Source organism: Stegastes partitus, unplaced genomic scaffold (genome assembly GCF_000690725.1).
Source record: "Stegastes partitus isolate 25-593 unplaced genomic scaffold, Stegastes_partitus-1.0.2 Scaffold134, whole genome shotgun sequence".
Classification (NCBI taxonomy): Eukaryota; Metazoa; Chordata; class Actinopteri; family Pomacentridae; genus Stegastes; species Stegastes partitus.
This window is the reverse complement of record NW_007577865.1, coordinates 331,582-349,199: the sequence shown is the minus strand read 5'-3', so window position 1 is coordinate 349,199 and position 17,618 is coordinate 331,582. Positions and strand designations below refer to the sequence as shown.

General features: G+C 41.7%; 1 protein-coding gene across 1 annotated transcript in view; it reads left to right on the top strand.

Annotated features, from left to right (window-relative positions):
• Positions 1–17,618, top strand: part of astn1 (astrotactin 1) — a gene marked incomplete at its 5' end in the record, with an annotated part of 380,551 nt that overhangs the window by 352,701 nt on the left and 10,232 nt on the right. The window contains 3 exons of the mRNA XM_008278851.1: positions 7,976–8,111; positions 10,092–10,192; positions 13,059–13,242. Of these exons, the coding sequence (XP_008277073.1) occupies positions 7,976–8,111; positions 10,092–10,192; positions 13,059–13,242 (421 nt within the window). The remainder of the gene's footprint in view (positions 1–7,975; positions 8,112–10,091; positions 10,193–13,058; positions 13,243–17,618) is intronic.

The following is a 17,618-nucleotide window of genomic DNA, read 5'->3' as shown; positions in this document are numbered from 1 at the left end:
TCTTTGCGGGCTATAAAAATGCCTGGCATGATACAGCGAACGCTCGTGAATCAAAACGCATATGAAAAGTGACACAATTATGTGTGACCTTTTATTTATTTCCATAGACAACGACCTGATGTCTGATAGGCACTGAGATCCACAGTAAAAACATTATCATCTTTAAAGCACCTGTCCTTTCCATTAAGGAGCAGAGAAAAACAGCAGTGGATTAGCTGGAAGGGTCTCCACACACACACACACACACACACACATGCACACACACATGCACACTAAGGGTCCAGGCCTGCACAACTGAACTGATGACAGCAGGCAGTACTTCAAAAGGTGAGACATCCCATAACTCACATCAGTCTCCTGGCAATCCTTGATTTTTCCAACCAATCATACTCTAAGAATGCTGAGGGTAAACAACTCCAGCTGAATGACAAGTTCCTCGGAGCTTTTGGGGTTGGTTCCCTTGGAAAACCGGATCTCTACAATGTGTGTATGCTGTGTGCTCTGCATTAAACATGACTCACCGTTGAAGTTGAGATCCGGCTTTAGCTAAACTGATACAAATCCTTTATTGTCGAGTGGATCAATTTGGTGTTGTCTGCAATCTTGTTTGGCATCCTGCGCTCTGTGCTCAGAATGAATGGTTGCATTTCCACGTACTTGACTTTCACTTTGCACCTGAGGGGAAATTCCAAAGACTACAAATTTAAAATAGGCCTTAAAATGTCGCACGCAAGTTTTAATTTTAAAATGCAAACACACAAGGTAACAGCATGAGCAAATAATGACAAAATGTTGACTGACATTTGTTGTCGTATTCGCTGCTCACCTTGCAACGGACACTCAGTTGGTGTGCAGTAGGTTAAGACTGCAGCTCCATCATTTTACAGCATCACTGAGAATAGTAGAGTCATGTGGCTGTTGTTTTCATGCCTATAAAATCCACTGCGTTTGCAAAAACTATACAGACGCTATTCTTTTTATTCCACTGTGAACTTTTTGAGGACATTATATGTTAAATAACGCAGGGATGTCAGCCATTCAAATAAAATAGCAGGCAGTAAATACAGTCTACATGGTATGATAATACTACAGGGAGTGATTTTGGTCATGGTCACAATACTAAATTTATCTTTTTAAAATGATTTAAACTGCTCTTTAGCAGCCAGCCTCAAAAGTCTTTATATCCAAAGTATAAGTAGTTTCCAATGCACAGCTCCTTGGCATGTGGAGAAATCCAAAGCTTGACAAATATAGTATGTCTACGTCTGGTTGCTAAGCTGTGATTGTCAGCTGCTGTTTCATTGCTGAGCAAAGTATAACAGCAACAGTGATTGATCATTCACCATCATCCACAGCCATCAACCAAAAAAAAAAAATCTATAGCAGGCAACCAATGAAAAAATTTTAATTTATTTCTGGCATGTAACAAGTTAAAACTATTCCCAGATCGTTGTCCTTATTTGGTTCAGTGTGTTTGTGGGTAGAGAGCCTGTGGAAAACAAGCACAGCTGTGCCTATGGCTATAAATTCTAAATACAACATACTGAAACATTCCATTTCAGTATTCATTTATAATATGTGTTTCAGCATTTACAGCATCTCCCATAGTAGCTCCTTGAAACCTTTGCCGTCCGCTCAGGAACTATCAGGTTAGAATTTCCTGCCTCAGGCAGATTTACTGATTTTGCTAAATGGACAGATTTACAACACTTCCCAACTGAACCTTTAACAGTCTACCAATGTCATCTTAGGATAAGCCGGCTGGCCTGCGCTCTAGAAATGAAATGCAGGATCATGTTCCTCAGATGGTGGGAAGTGCACAGCGACTGAGAGAAAATACATTTCAATATGTTGTGAAAAATCTGATTTCATCAAAATGTGCTCCTTTTTCTTGCCAGCAGTTCATTTTTCTGCTTCTGTCATGGCATAAATCATGAGTTGTTCATTTTCCGTTTTTGAATTGAAGTGTCACTCAGATGCAATAGGTATTTTGTTCACTATATTGAAGTCATATTTCTCTCTCATCTCATCTTTATCTCATCAGACAATGCAGTGTAAGGGGTTTTTGTGGGTCATTGCATTGGAAATTTTTACACAAAAAGTCACAATGATAAAATTCCTCTGGAATTAAGCTCATAGATGCAATTATCAGGTGATATTAATATGTAGAACTGCAAAAGGGTCTGAACTCTTGCTGTGTTCTTCAGATAATTCAAGTTCATAGTAACCATCTCAAGCTGGCCAAGTCAGCAGCCGTCAGGGGTAAAGTATTGCTCTGATTTACGTCCAGGATCGATCTCTTTTTTTATCTGTCTGTCAGCAATCAACACACTAGAGAAACATTTTGTTTCTTTGTACATTTTTATTCCCCTCGTGTTGAGTCATGTCCATAAATGCCGTGGCAGCACACAATGTTCACAGTGTTACAGGTCTCCTTTGACTGAGCTATTTGTTACAGTCAAATTAGGTGCACTTTCTGTTCTTTTGGCCAGCAGGCCACCCACATCAAGCATTCCTCTCGTCATGACAGCGTACAGCGGGGTTCCTCAAACTGTTTTTAATGGGCTGTCTACTACAGTTCTGCTGCTTCAGGTGGTTTACAGAGGAGACTGGCAGGAAAGATAGCATTGACAGGAGAGATTGGACAGATAAAGTGTAAATGGCAGCACTTGAACCCACAGCATAATAATGTTATATGTACTAGTTTACCACAGCTAAAGGTGTTCCAAAGTTTCTCCATTTTTTTTTTTTTTCATAATTTCAGACATTCATATCTGTACCAACGCTGTGTTTTAATGAGCTTATGACTTTTGCTTGAGCAAAAGCTTGTTAAAGCATTCATGAACAATTGGTTCGGAGCCAGTCTCCTCCTCCTCCTGCACAGCTTTACAACATGTGAGAGAGGCAGTTTGGGAGTCAGACCAGACAGGGATGTGAGTATTTGAGAATGGATCACCCATCTGTACTTGGCTAACAATTTTCCAATCACAGTCCATTTGACACTGCCAAAGGCAAAATACATACCTTGAGATCAGGGATTGAGGTGAGGCCAAATATGCAATAAGGTTCAAGAGAGCAATATAATGGATTTTCTAGACAGACGAGCATAATTCCTTCTTATCACAACCTGGGGTCTTATGTTTGTAGATTTGGGGATACCGTTCGTTATCTTTGCGCTCAGCAAAGCTCATAAGGGCAAGAAACACGAGCAGTCAGATGATCAGACAGGTTGAAAATAAGTCAACTTTTATTTAATACGTCCAAATGATTTTATTTGAAGGGGAAAAAGGTTAATACAGTTCAATGAGACTGGCCAAGCAAAGATTTAAAGAGCATGACATTGCTGTAGGATCTCAAAACCTGAAATAGCAGCAGGTCATGTGGATGGCTGTACCAAACATCAGACTGTGACAATTTGTCAGCAGGGTTCGCAGCTTATTTCCTGCCAATGTTAATTTCTTTTCAGCATGATTCCAACATTTATTTAGCTGTCTGAACCAAACCAAACTTTAGAGGATGGGTTCTTTTCTTTTTCTTTTCATCTTATCCTAAATTTCCCATGCATTATGTATGTTGAAAGAGGTATTGGGTACTTTTTGGGTACTGAGTTAGTCAAAATAAATGTATTTTATTCTTTCTCTTCCAAAGTTAGCGGGTTGTCGTTAGTTGTGAACCTCAAAACAACATTTTAGTGTCTCGCCAGAGATTGAAGACTCAAAAATCCTAACCTGAAATAGCTTTTTACAATTCTCCTCTGATGTGCTGAACTGATAACCCTCAGACAACCGATCGGAGCTGTATTCTAACGATGTGAAAGCACCTCAAGAAATGCGGAAATAGCAGATTGTATACGTTAACAGCTTCTCCATTCAACAAAATAACTTTAATGAGCCGATATTTGAAAAATACAGTCGAGGCATGAGAGCACATTGCTCAAACAAATTGAAGTTATGTACCAGCCCTGTAGCAACAACAGAAAATAACAGCCCTATCTGAGCTGTCTTTGTAAACTTACCTAGCATCTACAATCTTGATTACATTAAAAACAAACAAACAAACAAACAAAACATCAGCTCTTGGTTGGAAATGGAACAGCCTGTTCAAAGCTACTGTTTTGTTGAACCATCCATCAACCCCAACCTCCTCTGCATGCAAACTTTATGTAAATAACATCCTCTGATAGTGTTCTTGATAAACTATAGACGATGGATGGATGGATGGATGGATGGATGGATGGATGGATGGATGGATGGATGATAGTTCCCTTGGGCGACACTATCTGAAGCTATCGTTCTTCTTGGGAAGACTTGTTCATGTGGGTTAATTGGGATTGCAATAATAAACAACCTATTATGTTATTCTGTTGGCGAACTTAAGTAATTCTCCAAATAGACTACATATAATGTTGTATAGATAGTTCAAAAAGTATTTTTCAATCCTGAAGTGCCGTTCAAAAACCAAATCCTTTGTTGCTCTTTGAACGAGAAAGTAAATAGTAGTTACCCTGCTGTTTTCTCCTATTTTCCATCCACAGAAAAGACTGATATCGTGCCATGAATGGTTAAAGATGAGAGTCACATCTTGACCGTTTTATTGGAGTTTAAAGTATATTTCAGTTAGTCTCGTAAAGGCACTGCAATATGAGGCAGCTGTGGTGAACACAGCCAGTGCAAAACACAGAAGTAAATCTCGACTGAAGTACTACTGTTATAATGTTTGGACAGACAGTAACTAAACGATGACTGATGTTGGGCACCATTTACCATTTGGAGCTCCACTTGCTGGAGCTCTATTGTGCTGCGCTCAACGGGGGAACCCAAACACAGGACGTGGTCTCAGAAAGAAAAAAGATCAACTTTATTGTGTACGCTCAGGGAGCGAAGGTGGATCGAGGTCAGGATTATATAGCAGCCGAAGGCAAGAGGGCTGAGGGAGGCTGTTGACTCGTGGAGCAGGAATGAAGGCAGGGTTGTGAGAGCGGCTGAAAGTCTGATTGAACAGGAAAACAAGCAGGTATGCGTCAGGTCAAAGCCTGGAATGAACTGTTCGAAGTGACCTGAGAACGTGATCCACCACACTGGCTGAAAGAACAACGATGAGGCGATGAGTGGGTGAAGAGTCGAGCAAGTTGATAAGTACATGGATAGCAGGTGTGCAGGCTGGTCAACAACCAGGCAGCCAGGAGACGGAGAGGAGCGGCACTCCATCAAAACAGACCCAGAGAGGGAAAGACGGGGCAGCAGAGGAGGCACGGGGGAAAGGGAAATACTAGAAATAAACGAAAGGCCGCGGCATGTTGAGAGAATTGCTCAACATATTTCCAACCTGCGTTCACCAGTGAGGTTTTGAACAGTTTCCTATTTATACGCCTCCTTACACACGAGACAGATATTCCAACCGGTTTTGCAATTAATATGCTAAGTGGTGCAAAGCCTCACAATGTCACTTTTCATTTACGTCTCCAGCTATGTTTATGTCTTTCACTCGTGTGTCAGTCTCTGCGCTGGGTAAACACCCCTCTCTGACAGCTGCTACACACCTTTTTTTCACCCTCTCTGTGCTCTCTCAGCTGTTACCAGCCGGTGACATAGGGGAGGTTGACAGGGAAGACATAGGTGACCACCTCAGAGCAGCCATCACTCACACATGCACGTATTTACAGACACGGGGCAGGCGCACACAGAAGGAGAGCTCCTGTGTAGGGAGGCCACGAGTGACCACCTCAGGGCGGCCATCACTTCGCACACACACATTGTATAAATACACACAGACAGGCAGTGCTTGTGCGGAGGAGGGTCACAGATGACCACCTCAGAGCACCCATCACTTCACACGCCTTCAAACACACACACACACACACACACACACACGCACACACACTTTTGCTTTTCCAAGCAGAGGGTTTTTTCCTCTTTACAGTGAAACACACACACACACACACACACACGCACACACCCTGATGGCCAACTGCCCTTTTGACGTACGCCCTGCCAGCTGGGAAAACATAGCTAGCTGCATGTGTCACCACCAACCTGGGCAGCACGAACGGAGCCTTGAAGAGGAGGTGATGGAAGAGGAGAAGGAGTTTGAGGTGGAAGGGGGGGTCACAGGGTTGCTTCTCTCTCATGTGAGAGGCTCAGGTGAATACAGGTGTTATGTCTGATTTAGTTGAACTTAAGTAAAAGAAGAATTTCTCACTATAAAAGTCCTGCATTTAAAATTTCACACTTTTAAAGACTCTCTCCAATGATAACTACATTTTTTACTTTGACGTGTACAAATGTTTTGATATATATATATATATGCTTGAGGATAAAAAGCAAAATAAGCAGTCAACGACTGAGCATTTCCACTTTGGAGCTGCAGTGTGCTGACTAGTTTCTGGTTCAAACATCCATCCATCCATCCATCCATCCATCCATTATCTATACACCGCTTAATCCTCACGAGGGTCGCTGGGGGGCTGGAGTCTATCCCAGCTGACTTAGGGCGAAGGCAGGGGACACCCTGGACAGGTCGCCAGTCCATTGCAGGGCGGGTCAAACATGCATGGCTGAAATACTCAAATATGAAGTGTGTCAGAAAGGTAAGATCCGTAAGACAGGAAAACACATTTTTGCTTAACAATGATACAAATATCGTCCAAAACAGTATATGCTACTTCACATTTTTATTGTTCTTTGAAATGTTTTGACACTTACTTCATGTGATGATCTTGTGTGTTAAGTCAACCTGGACCCGGAGGCGAGGGAAACCTTGTATTTAAAAAAGTCGGTGCTTTGAATCTCGAGGAAAGTCCGTGTACAGTGAATGAATAACACTGTTCTCTGTCAGCATCCATTGTCAAGGTGCCCTCAGACATCCATCTGCAACAGTGTAGTTGAAAGCTGTGAATGGGCTGCATGTGTAGAACTGTATCATTGAGATAGAGAACACCTTGTTCTTTTTCTCTCAGCAGGTGTGATCCAAATCCTGATCACTGCTGTCAAATGTATCTGACCATGTCTGCATCTGATCATTCATTCAATAAAATCTCATTGTCACACATGTTTGTTATCTCTTGAAGGAGGATTTTATTATTTTTTTACTGATGCTAACAGACTTTTATCCCTTGAAAGAGACATAAAAGTCGATTCAATTTTCTCCATCTGTGCTATGAGTCTCTAAAGCGATATCCAACCGTTCACAAATAGGCCCTACATGTACATATTGTGCTTTAAGTGTGTTTATCGTGGTGATGTTCATCTGTTTAATGCTTTTTGAAGATGTCTGTTCATTATGCTACAGCGCGCTCATGTCAAGTTGCATTATTTGCCCTTTTAAACAAGTAATAACAGGTGTTTTCTGTGCTGTATATAATTAGTTTTGTCATTGCAAGGTGCCCTCATCTGACTTTAAAGGTACCCATTTGATTTCACCAATTTGTTCACAATTTATGGCCTGACTGTAAAGCGAGACAGTCCTCTCATATATAACACTTCTATGGCTCATTTGTGGAAGCAACCTATTGTACAGTGCCACCCATAGTGATGTTTTATGGTGACAGCGCTCTCTTGAGGTCTGAACAAAGAAGTACATGAGGTGACATTCTACTAAATGCAAAATTTGGCATAGGGAGGAGATTGGGGTGGAGTAACGGGTCGACAAAACACTGGATTTTACCACAAGAGACAGTTGTTTATTGAAAGTTAGCATTTAGTCTGACCATGATCGTGACAATACATATCCTCTATTTTAATCCAAAGCCTAATGTTTCCCTCAATCTAACCAAATTGTTATTGCGTTATGTTTCCTTTCACTCATTGTGGCGCTAATTAAACAAGCACTGCTATGGGTCATATTGATGAAGTAGAATCACACAACCTATCTGGGAAGTCGGGTTGGACAAGTAGCACTGTCTTAAACTGTATGAAGATCTTGGGATGAATTGCACCCTCTTAACAGGAACATCCCGCTGTCTTTCTTTCTGCTGCAGAAACCCTTTTGAGCTTTGTGGACGACATCTTGTCCGGGGCCAGGTCTCCATGTGTGATGCTCGGGGACATCCCCAACCTGCTGTCCTCTTCCATCAGCATGATCATCCGCTGCCTGGAGCCCGACACCACGTACATGTGAGTATATTGTTGAACACATCAAGAAAACTAAACTTATGTTAGCTGATGTATGGACGTAGCTTAAAATGGGCTCTATTCAAATGAGCAGATCTGTGTCTGATGACTGAACTGCACCACAACTTTACATGCAACAAATAAGATTGTTTATCGTCAACACTGTCTTTCTTATTTTACTAACTTAACATACAGAGGCAAAATGAATCCTCATCTTCCTATGTAACGCTGGGTAAGATAGAAAACAACAATTTTTTGGAAAATAGAGTTCAACTTTTAACATTGAAACAACAATAGTGAAAAAATATAGCTTTAAGATGCTTAAGATTCCATATATGAATCCATTATTTTCATGATTATAGCAGTTTTCTAGTTCTAATCGCATTCAAATACATTTTTTTCCAACATTGTGAGCACCAAAGGTGAAAATATTCAGATCCTACACTTTGCACCCTTGATGTGCACACTTGTCTGAGCTCAGTTGCGTCAACATAAACACTTCGGCCACAAGCTATTACTATGTCATTACACATTCTCTTTAGATGACAGTAAAATGCAGGCTAGGTTAGGTTAAGTTTGGGCCTGAAAATCTTTAATAATTAATTTGTACCCACGAAGGTATAGGATACATTTCTAATTTAAAAAAAAGAAAGAAATAGAAAAACCATGTTTCGTTTCATGGGACATTCAAGTAGTTCTCTAGTCTCTCTGTGTGTGCCTGCAGAGTAAAGAGGCTTAACAATGGGATGCCGTGACCAAGATGTAGGTCCTTCTCTGAGCTCACACACACACCGGATGCTCGGATGCTCTCATATGCATGCTCACACTTATCTCACAGAGAGCTTGCCAGAAGGGAAGCCACACACACACACACACACACACACACACACACACGAATACTGCACAGAGGTGGATAGACAGAAAAGGAAAGAAGGGATAGAAAACAGGGCCAAAAAAACCACAGGGAATGTTTGGGATTGAGGAAGAAAAGAACAAAAAGAGTGAGAAAAAGACCAAGAGCGAGGAAGAAAACAGGGAATGAACAAAACAACAGAGAATGAAAAAAAAAGAAAAAAGAAAAAGGGCAGGAGGCCCATGGACAGAGCCCCTTCAAACAGTTTTGATGTATGTGGGCTGAGCGAGCAGCTACACATGCCCTTTTAATCCCGGCATCAGCGAGACTCCTGCTCTCTCTATCCTGTCTGACAGCTCATTCATCTCCTGCGAGCCGAGGCCTCGTCTCTCCCTTCAGGGCGCTGCACGCTCCTTGTATTTTCTATACAGACAGAACCCGTACAAAAGCCAGAAATTGGCGCCTTGTAGGGGGAAAATATATTGTGTGGCGAGAGGTATGTACATGCTGTTACGAAAGTATGATAGAGAAAACATACTCTGCAGCTGCATCAATAGCAAAAGTTCGGTCTTTGGGGATTCGTCGGATTCAAATGTTTAAAGTCTGCCTTTTGAATGGGGTACGCATACCTGTAGTTCATTTAATCTGCAACTGCTCAACTAAATAAAACAAGATCTGAGCTGACAAAATGTGTTTTTCCTTAGTCCGCTACCCTCTGTTAATGTTTGTATGGCTACCTCATTTTTTTTTTGTTGCTGCAGGTGGCTGCAAGTTGCATTTTGGCCACTAGGTGGAGATATTCATTCAGTGAAATCACAGCTGATTAGCTCTGCAGAGAAGTGCAAATTGTCAGTTTGGCACTAGAGAAAGGTCTGTATTGATAATGCAGACCCAACACAGGGAGGCTTTTAGTCGCAATAACATCTGCAGGAAATGCATCAGCTGTCATATGTTTGCTGCTGCTGATATGATGTTGGTTAAGCAGATTCATCAGAATACATTGCAGGAAATCAGCAGGACTGGGTTTGTGGGATGTTTTGTCGAAGAAAACAGCTTGCAGTCAACAGCAGTGTTGTTTTGTTTTTTTTTAATTTCTGTGTGTCTATATGGTTGTGTGTGTGTCGGTGCAGGTTCCGGCTTTGGGCAGTAGACAACACAGGGCGCCGTTCCAGCCCAAGTGAGGTCACCATCAAAACTCCATGTCCAACTGTGGATGACGTCAAAGCACAAGGTGAGGAAAGAGACCCAGACGAAAGTAAATTGTAATAACAGGTGGAGCACGGAGATGACTGTCATTTATCAACACTGAGATAAATTGTGATCCGGAGAAACTCAGTTCAGATGTATTTGTTCTAAGAAATATTTTTTGTTATAATATGATAATCTAGCAGGTCTGGGATTTTTTTTTTAAAAAGAAGAAAACCATGAAATCTGGTGGATTTAATTTTCTTAATGTTGTCAGGAGAGCTAATTTCCAGGACAGACATTTGCTCTCTCTGTCAGCAGTTATGTTTCAAGACCTCACAAAACAGATGTTAGATGAGTTCATTGAGCGAGTCATAAAGTCAGAGGGAGATAGCGTTCCTCTCTGGAGTAGGACTGTTTATGGACACTGTACGCTATAATCCTGCGAGGATATTGGCTATAAAAATGTGTTATTCCATGTCAAAAATTAAATCATTTGTCGCCCTCTGCACTAGTGAGAGCTTCACAGCAAAAATGTTATTGCGAATCCTGCTGCTGATTTAAATCAGCTATTGCAAGAATGCACTATCCAGTGAAGTGTGATACTACTGGGCTTTTGCTGTTGATTTTAATACCTGGAAATGCATAAATGGTGTGAAATGCAATACTTCCAGTGCACTGGCTCTGTTTTGAACTGACTTTATTGGCATTATCATCAAGAAGAGGGGGGATAAGTTCCTGACGATCCCATAAAAAGCTGATTAACATTTCCCAGTTGAAGAAAAAATCTCCAACCACTTTGTTGGTGATGATTTATTAATTCTAAAATGGTACGGATACCAAGATATGCATGTAAAATGACATCTGTCTTAATAATCTAAAAGTGGGCCTGTAGCAGAAAAGGAAATAGCATCACATCTCTACTAATGAAAGCCCTATATAATTTTCCCTCACCTGATGCCTGGGGAATAGAAGACTGCAATGTGTGAAAAGTCATTGTGACTATTAAAGAAGGTTTTCATTTAAAACTGCTGATTGATGTGGCATGCATTTAAAATGTCACCACTCCTGAGGGGATTCTACTCAGACACATCACCTCTGAAGTTGCTGTGAAATGGTTTTATTGCTGGAGCAATCCTTAATCTCAGGTGGATGAAGTGCAGACGTGTTTGTATTCAGTTCCATTCCATTTTCTTCCACTTTTCTGAGGTCAGGTTTCAGAGGCAGCAGGCTATGCAGGGCACTCCAGACGTCCCTTCACCTAGCAATGTTTACAGCTCATACTGGGGGATTCCAAAGCATTCCCAGGTCAGATGAAATGCGTCATCCCTACAGTGAGTTCTACGTCTATCTCAGGGTCTCCTCCCAGTTGGACATGCCCAGAAAACCTCCAAAGGAGGGCATCCAGAAGTCCTTATCAGATGCTGAAACCACCTTAGCTGGCTCCTTTCCAGCAACTCTACTCTGAGCTGGATGTCCGAGCTGCTTACTTTATTTCTAAGGGTGAGCCCAACCACCCTTCAGAAGAAACCCGTTTCGGCCCCTCCTACCCAAACCTCTTGACCGCAGGAGAGGGGAGGAATGTAGATAAACTGGTAAAGTAAAAGTTTTGCTCTCTGGCCAAACTCCCTCACCAATCTGTTGGTCCATCTCATGTTATACTTTCCCGTCATTCGTGAAAAGATCCTTAAAATATTTACATGATACATCTCCTTCGCTTGGGGCAGCAACTCATCACCCCTCTAGATGGAGCGATACTCTATTGTTCGGCCAACAACGATGGCCTCTGTCTTGAAGGTACTGACTGTCATCCCAGCTGCATCACACTCAGCTACAAACCGCTCCAGTGTGTACTGAAGATTGTGGCTTGATGAAACCAACACAACCACATAATCAGAAAAAAAAAAAAAAAAAGCAGAGATGTGACTCCAAGACTGTCAAACCGAACACCCTCCTCGCCCCGACTGCACCTTAGATCCTGTCTATGGATATCACCCCAAAAGGGTCGGAGACAGGGGGCAACCCCAGCACAGTCCAGTACCAACCAAAAACAGGTTTGACTTTGAGCCAAAAATCTGAATACAGCTCTCAATTTGGTTGTACAAGAACCCGATGGGCCACAACAAGGGTCTTGGTATCCCCTTGCTCCTGCAATACCTTCCACAGAGTTCCATACGGAACACTGTCATTGACCTTTTACAAGTCCACAAAACATGTGGAGTGGATGGTCAAACTCCCCCATGACCCCACAACAACTCTGCAAGGTAAACAGCTGGCCCAGTGTTCCACAGCAAGGATGGAATTGCTCCTCCCCAAGTTTCAAGGTTTCTATCAGTATCTGTTAATGTTGCTTTAGTCTTTGTTACCTGAGACAGTTTTGGTTTCTTACTGCAAGCATTCAAAGCTTTCCATAGTATTACCTAAGATGTTAATTAAAAATAAACTAATTTATCAATCTCTCTTAATGTCCTTCTAATAAAGGTAGTATTTTCATTTCCTCTCGCTATCTTTTCTCGCAGTTACTGAATGTAAAATAACAAAAAGGGCTACTTCAGATCACTAGAAAATCACCAGATCACCAGAAAGTCTCACTATGGGGTGGATTCGTCTACAACATTCCGATTTAGGGCGCGTACTGGTAATGGTGCATCCAAAACAGCAGCAAATAACATTTTGTCCAAAGAAAGCTGAGTCACCAACACTAAGTCTTCTTCCGTTCTCGTGCCTTGCAGATCATTTGAGATTAAATAGCACCAATCACTGTGTTTGGTAAACAGAAGTAAGCTTTGTGCTGATCACTGACATTCCCCCGTTATTTGAGGGTGAAGTTTAAAATTTTCATGCACGCTCTTATTTGCTGCCAGAAAGCTGTGAGAGCACCTACTTATCTTTGATTGTCCGTGTCCTTTCAGAAATTGCCGATAAGATCTATAACCTGTTCAACGGCTACACCAGTGGGAAGGAGCAGCAGACGGCATACAACACTCTGATGGACCTCGGCGCTCCCACACTGCACCGTGTGCTCTACCACTATAACCAGCGCTACGAGAGCTTTGGAGAATTCACCTGGAGGTGTGAGGATGAGCTTGGACCCAGGTACAGTTATCAGTTCACTCATTTATTCTTGTTTATCCTGCCTTCAAAGTAAAATGCCAGTCTCTAAGAGAAACTTACAAAAGATGTCCTAGTTTTAGAAAATGCTTATGGATTGCCCTTTCTTTTTAATACTGCTGTAGATAAAGAGGGGAAATGACAAAAACAGGGAGACTGTTAAACAAATGAAACTCGGTTTGCATTTCAGAAATGCCCACATCTCTGATGTGTAACCTCAGATCAGAAATATGCATTCCTTCCAGCAAATTGATCATCAACTTTAGCTTGATCGCCAATTTATCAGGAGAACCCAACAATATACAAAGCCCTGTAGGTCTGTCCTGAGTCAGACTTTTACAGAATACCAAAACACTGAGCCATCTTAATAATGTGTAGACTGTGCTCACTGTAATCAGTCTCTGAAATTGCAGATGTGTGTGTGTGTGTGGGTGTGTGTGTGCGTGTGTGTGCGTGTGTGTGCATACTCCATTCATGAGTTGCCCTCCCACCAACAAAATGCAATCTGTCATACTGAACTTGTGCAATTGACACTGACATCTTCGAACAATAACAGTGCAGCCTGGCTGCAGGATTCAAGAAAAGTGGCAACTAGACAAAAATCTGGGTTGGATCACAGTTTGGTGTGAACACCACTTTAAAGAGCAATTTTAGCAGATGGTCCTTTAAAAAATAAAACAGTCACCAACAATCTCAGCAATGCTGTGAAACTTAGACACTGATTTAGCTGTTTGCACTTCATAAAAATTAAACAGATGACAGACTTGGACTGGATCAAAATTACAGATATGCTCCATTAGTGATTACTTTACCCCCTACTGAGAATGTGAAACTCTTCCCATCATAACAGTGATTCATTGACCTCACTCACAATCCAACTACTTGTAGACTATCAAGTGTGCTGATCAAATCATTACTCTTGTCACTGACGCACACTTTGTATGTTTCAAATTTTAAACAAATACCATGAAAACACAAACATCTTTAGTGAATTGCTTCTACTAACTGTGTCTGTGTATCCAGACACTGATAAATCCTAAACATGTGTGCCACAGGACTCTGAAACTATTAAAAACACACCATTGAACTGGATGATTTGTTCCATCATTACCATAAACATGGGCGCTGTGGTTTATTTTGAGTCAATCCCACAAACACCATCCTGTCCTCTTTGAAACACAAAATGTGCTGCTGAAAATAATCCAAATTAAATACACATTACCCTGTTTGAGTAATGTTTGAAACTACAGCATCCAACTATCTTAAGAATTATGTAGCTGTTTTTTTTTAATGGAAAAATGTATGATAGTATTTTTAGGGCCACATAACTGATATCACCCAATTTTTTAAACCAAGTAAATATCAGCATCAGTGCATTTCCATCACATAGGGGCCAGTAGGGAACTCCTCAGTCTCTAGTAACAAAGTGCAGCCTTATTGACTTACGAGCAATTTGGTTTAGATGCATTGTAGAGAGCTGCATGTGACAACATGACAAAACACCATTTTCTGTTGTTTGACATGTTCAGCTCTGCACATCTACCTCTCCAGAAAAGCACCCGTTTTATTACTTCTCAGCTTTCGTTGCCTGGATGCGTGTTCAGTCTGATGTATTCTGTCGCCTTTTTCATCACACTTCAGTTTGCTGTTCCTCATAACCAAATCAATATGGCCCCTTGCTTTCATTTTAGCAAAGTACCACTCAGTGATAACATGCATAGACACTTCAAAATGTGCTAAAAATCATCCCAACCCTGTTTTTTAAATTTTCAAAAAAAGCACTAAACAAAACCAAAACAAAGGTAATCCTATCTAAGCAAAGGATTTCCTTTGCACGTTTTTCAAAGCGAGCTGTAATTTGTTCCAGTGTTATTACAAACGCATCCTGCAGTGGCCAGATCTCCATGATATCAGCTCATTGAGAGCTTAGCAGCGTCCCGCTCTTGTCTTGATTCTCAAAGGTGGGCAGATGTTCCGCTCCGAGCTTCCAAAGTGCTGTCTTTGATTGTAGGCGGTTGTTTGTGTGAATTAGAGTTACGGGGCAAATTCATTCAAACTGACTGGGAAGCCGAGCGAGCTTAACCCCTGTGACATCACCGGGGGCCATTAAGCAGCTCACAACCACGTAGGGCCCCACAATCCCCCCTCCAGAACTACGGATAAGTACCCATAATGTAAAATTGTAGCTTAATGTTTTATAAACAGAGCCATGTGTCTGATATAAAATATACTTATAAACAGCAGTCTGTGGTACATGCTTTCACTTTGGCAGGTGAAACTGATTAGCCAAGGCTCCCTTAATTCTGTGTGTTTCTCTCTGCGTCTGTGGGTTCCCCCGCCCTAAATGAAAGGTCGTTTTTAATAGGGACCATGCTGGAAAGAGTTGATGTAATTGAGGGAGTTGCTTCTGAAGTGTTCCATTAAAATACACTTAGATTAACAGCCCCCCAATTTAGTTAAAGGGAGGGGTGATTAATGTTAATAAAGGCACCTCAGAGCTGGAAAAGCAGCAGAGAAGTGCATTCAAGGTGAGGCCTGGCAACCGGGGAAGGAAGTATAAACATGTTTGGTTTAGCCAAGTCATCAAATGAACATTAGACTTTCCTATGTATCTCCAGTAGTTTGGTGTGAGTAAAGACTCTGTGCTGAAGCGGAGTTGTATGCTGTCTATTGTTACCAAGCGAGCGAGCAGGCAGAGAGGTTAATGGGCTTATAGCTCCGCCGCCGAGTGTCTGAGTGTGCTGACAACTTCCCCACGGCGTCAGGCAGTTTGTTTCTCTGACGTTATTTGACCCGTTGGGAAAAACAAATGCAGCAGATAAATGCTTGCACCTACGCCAGGACAGAAATACTACTGATATCATTTTTAGCAAACCAAAATAATAGTCATGCATAGTTTCTGGCTTCTCAAGCATCCAGTATTGATGTTGGCCTGGTCCTGCAACAAGCACCTCAGATCATCTTGATCATTGTCATTCAGCTGAGTGAGGGCTGACTCTGAAAGTGGGGGAAGTGCAAATCGAATCCAGACTTGCTCATTATGGACATATTAGGATAAAGATTAAATTTCTGTTTTAATCCAATCAGAATTATCAATCAGGCGCCTTATACACATTTTCTAAGCCAGTGATTTGTTGGGATAAAGTATCACAGTGTAGTCAGGCTGGTAAACACCAGGGATGAGTGGAGTTTCTACTATTTATTTGACCCTACACACAGTTTGTTGTTCTTCTTTTTCCAGTTCTTCTTGTTCTTACCAAGAAGTATTTCAATCACAGAAAGCATAAAATTCAGGAACAGTCAACATGGATCAGAATATTTGTCTCCTGTGTGCTTATTGTAGTCACAAATCACTCACCAAGTCCATATGAGAGTCCATATGGATTCCTCTGGAGATGGCAAGGTGCAGCCCAAAATTTGTGTCCCCACAAACAATCCCCGCAGCAACAATACCACAAGAACAATGGTTGGTAGTCGTGAGTATGCACGACATATGTAGACACAACCTGCTGTGCATGTATGCAACAGAATGGTCCAGGTGGACTCCTGGAGACTGGAAAGGTAGCACAGTAGCAACAGGTAAGCATCTGTTGGTGTCTGTAGCAGTCAAAGTGCACCTCTGGAAGAGTGTAACGAAGACTTCAAAAGGTCAGTTAAGGCAGCATATTTTAAATGTAGGTCCAAGTAGTGCTGATTCAGATTTGAAAGACCAGTGTGTAGGATTTAATGATATCTAGCAGTAAGATTGATTGATTGTTTGTTTGATTGATTGATTGATTGATTGATTGCACAAAATCGAATACCTTTTGCCTCACTCGTCCTTTCCATGCATGTAAGAGAAGCTACAATAACCACTAAGAACCCTAAAATCAACAAAGTCCCTCTGTAGATGTGGTATTCGATTTGGCGACTTGGCGATTATTGCAGCTTAGCTGGACAAGATGACAGCCTCTATGGGCAAGAACCCACTACCTATGTACTATAGATAGGAAATTGTTGCACGGCTTTCAGAGCGCGACCTCACCGGTGCCATGTCCTGTGTGAAAGCAGCTTAAAAGGCTGTATTGTAAAGCAGTCAATGTAATGGAGAGGGAAATCAAGGGATTTGAATCCGGGGATTGTGTCTCAATGTGGCATGTGGCTCAGTCAGTGGCTGACTGACCGTTTCAGACAGAGATGAACACAACGCCTGACACAGTAGCTTGTAGGCTGGAGGTTGGTAGTTGAAACAAACCTGCAAAACACTGGGAACCAAATACTACTGGAGGAGTTTGACTGACAGTTCTACCACAGAAGTAGGAAAAACAATCTGGTAAAGAGTGGAGTGATGAACCAAGGCTGCTGCAGCAAGTGATTGGTTG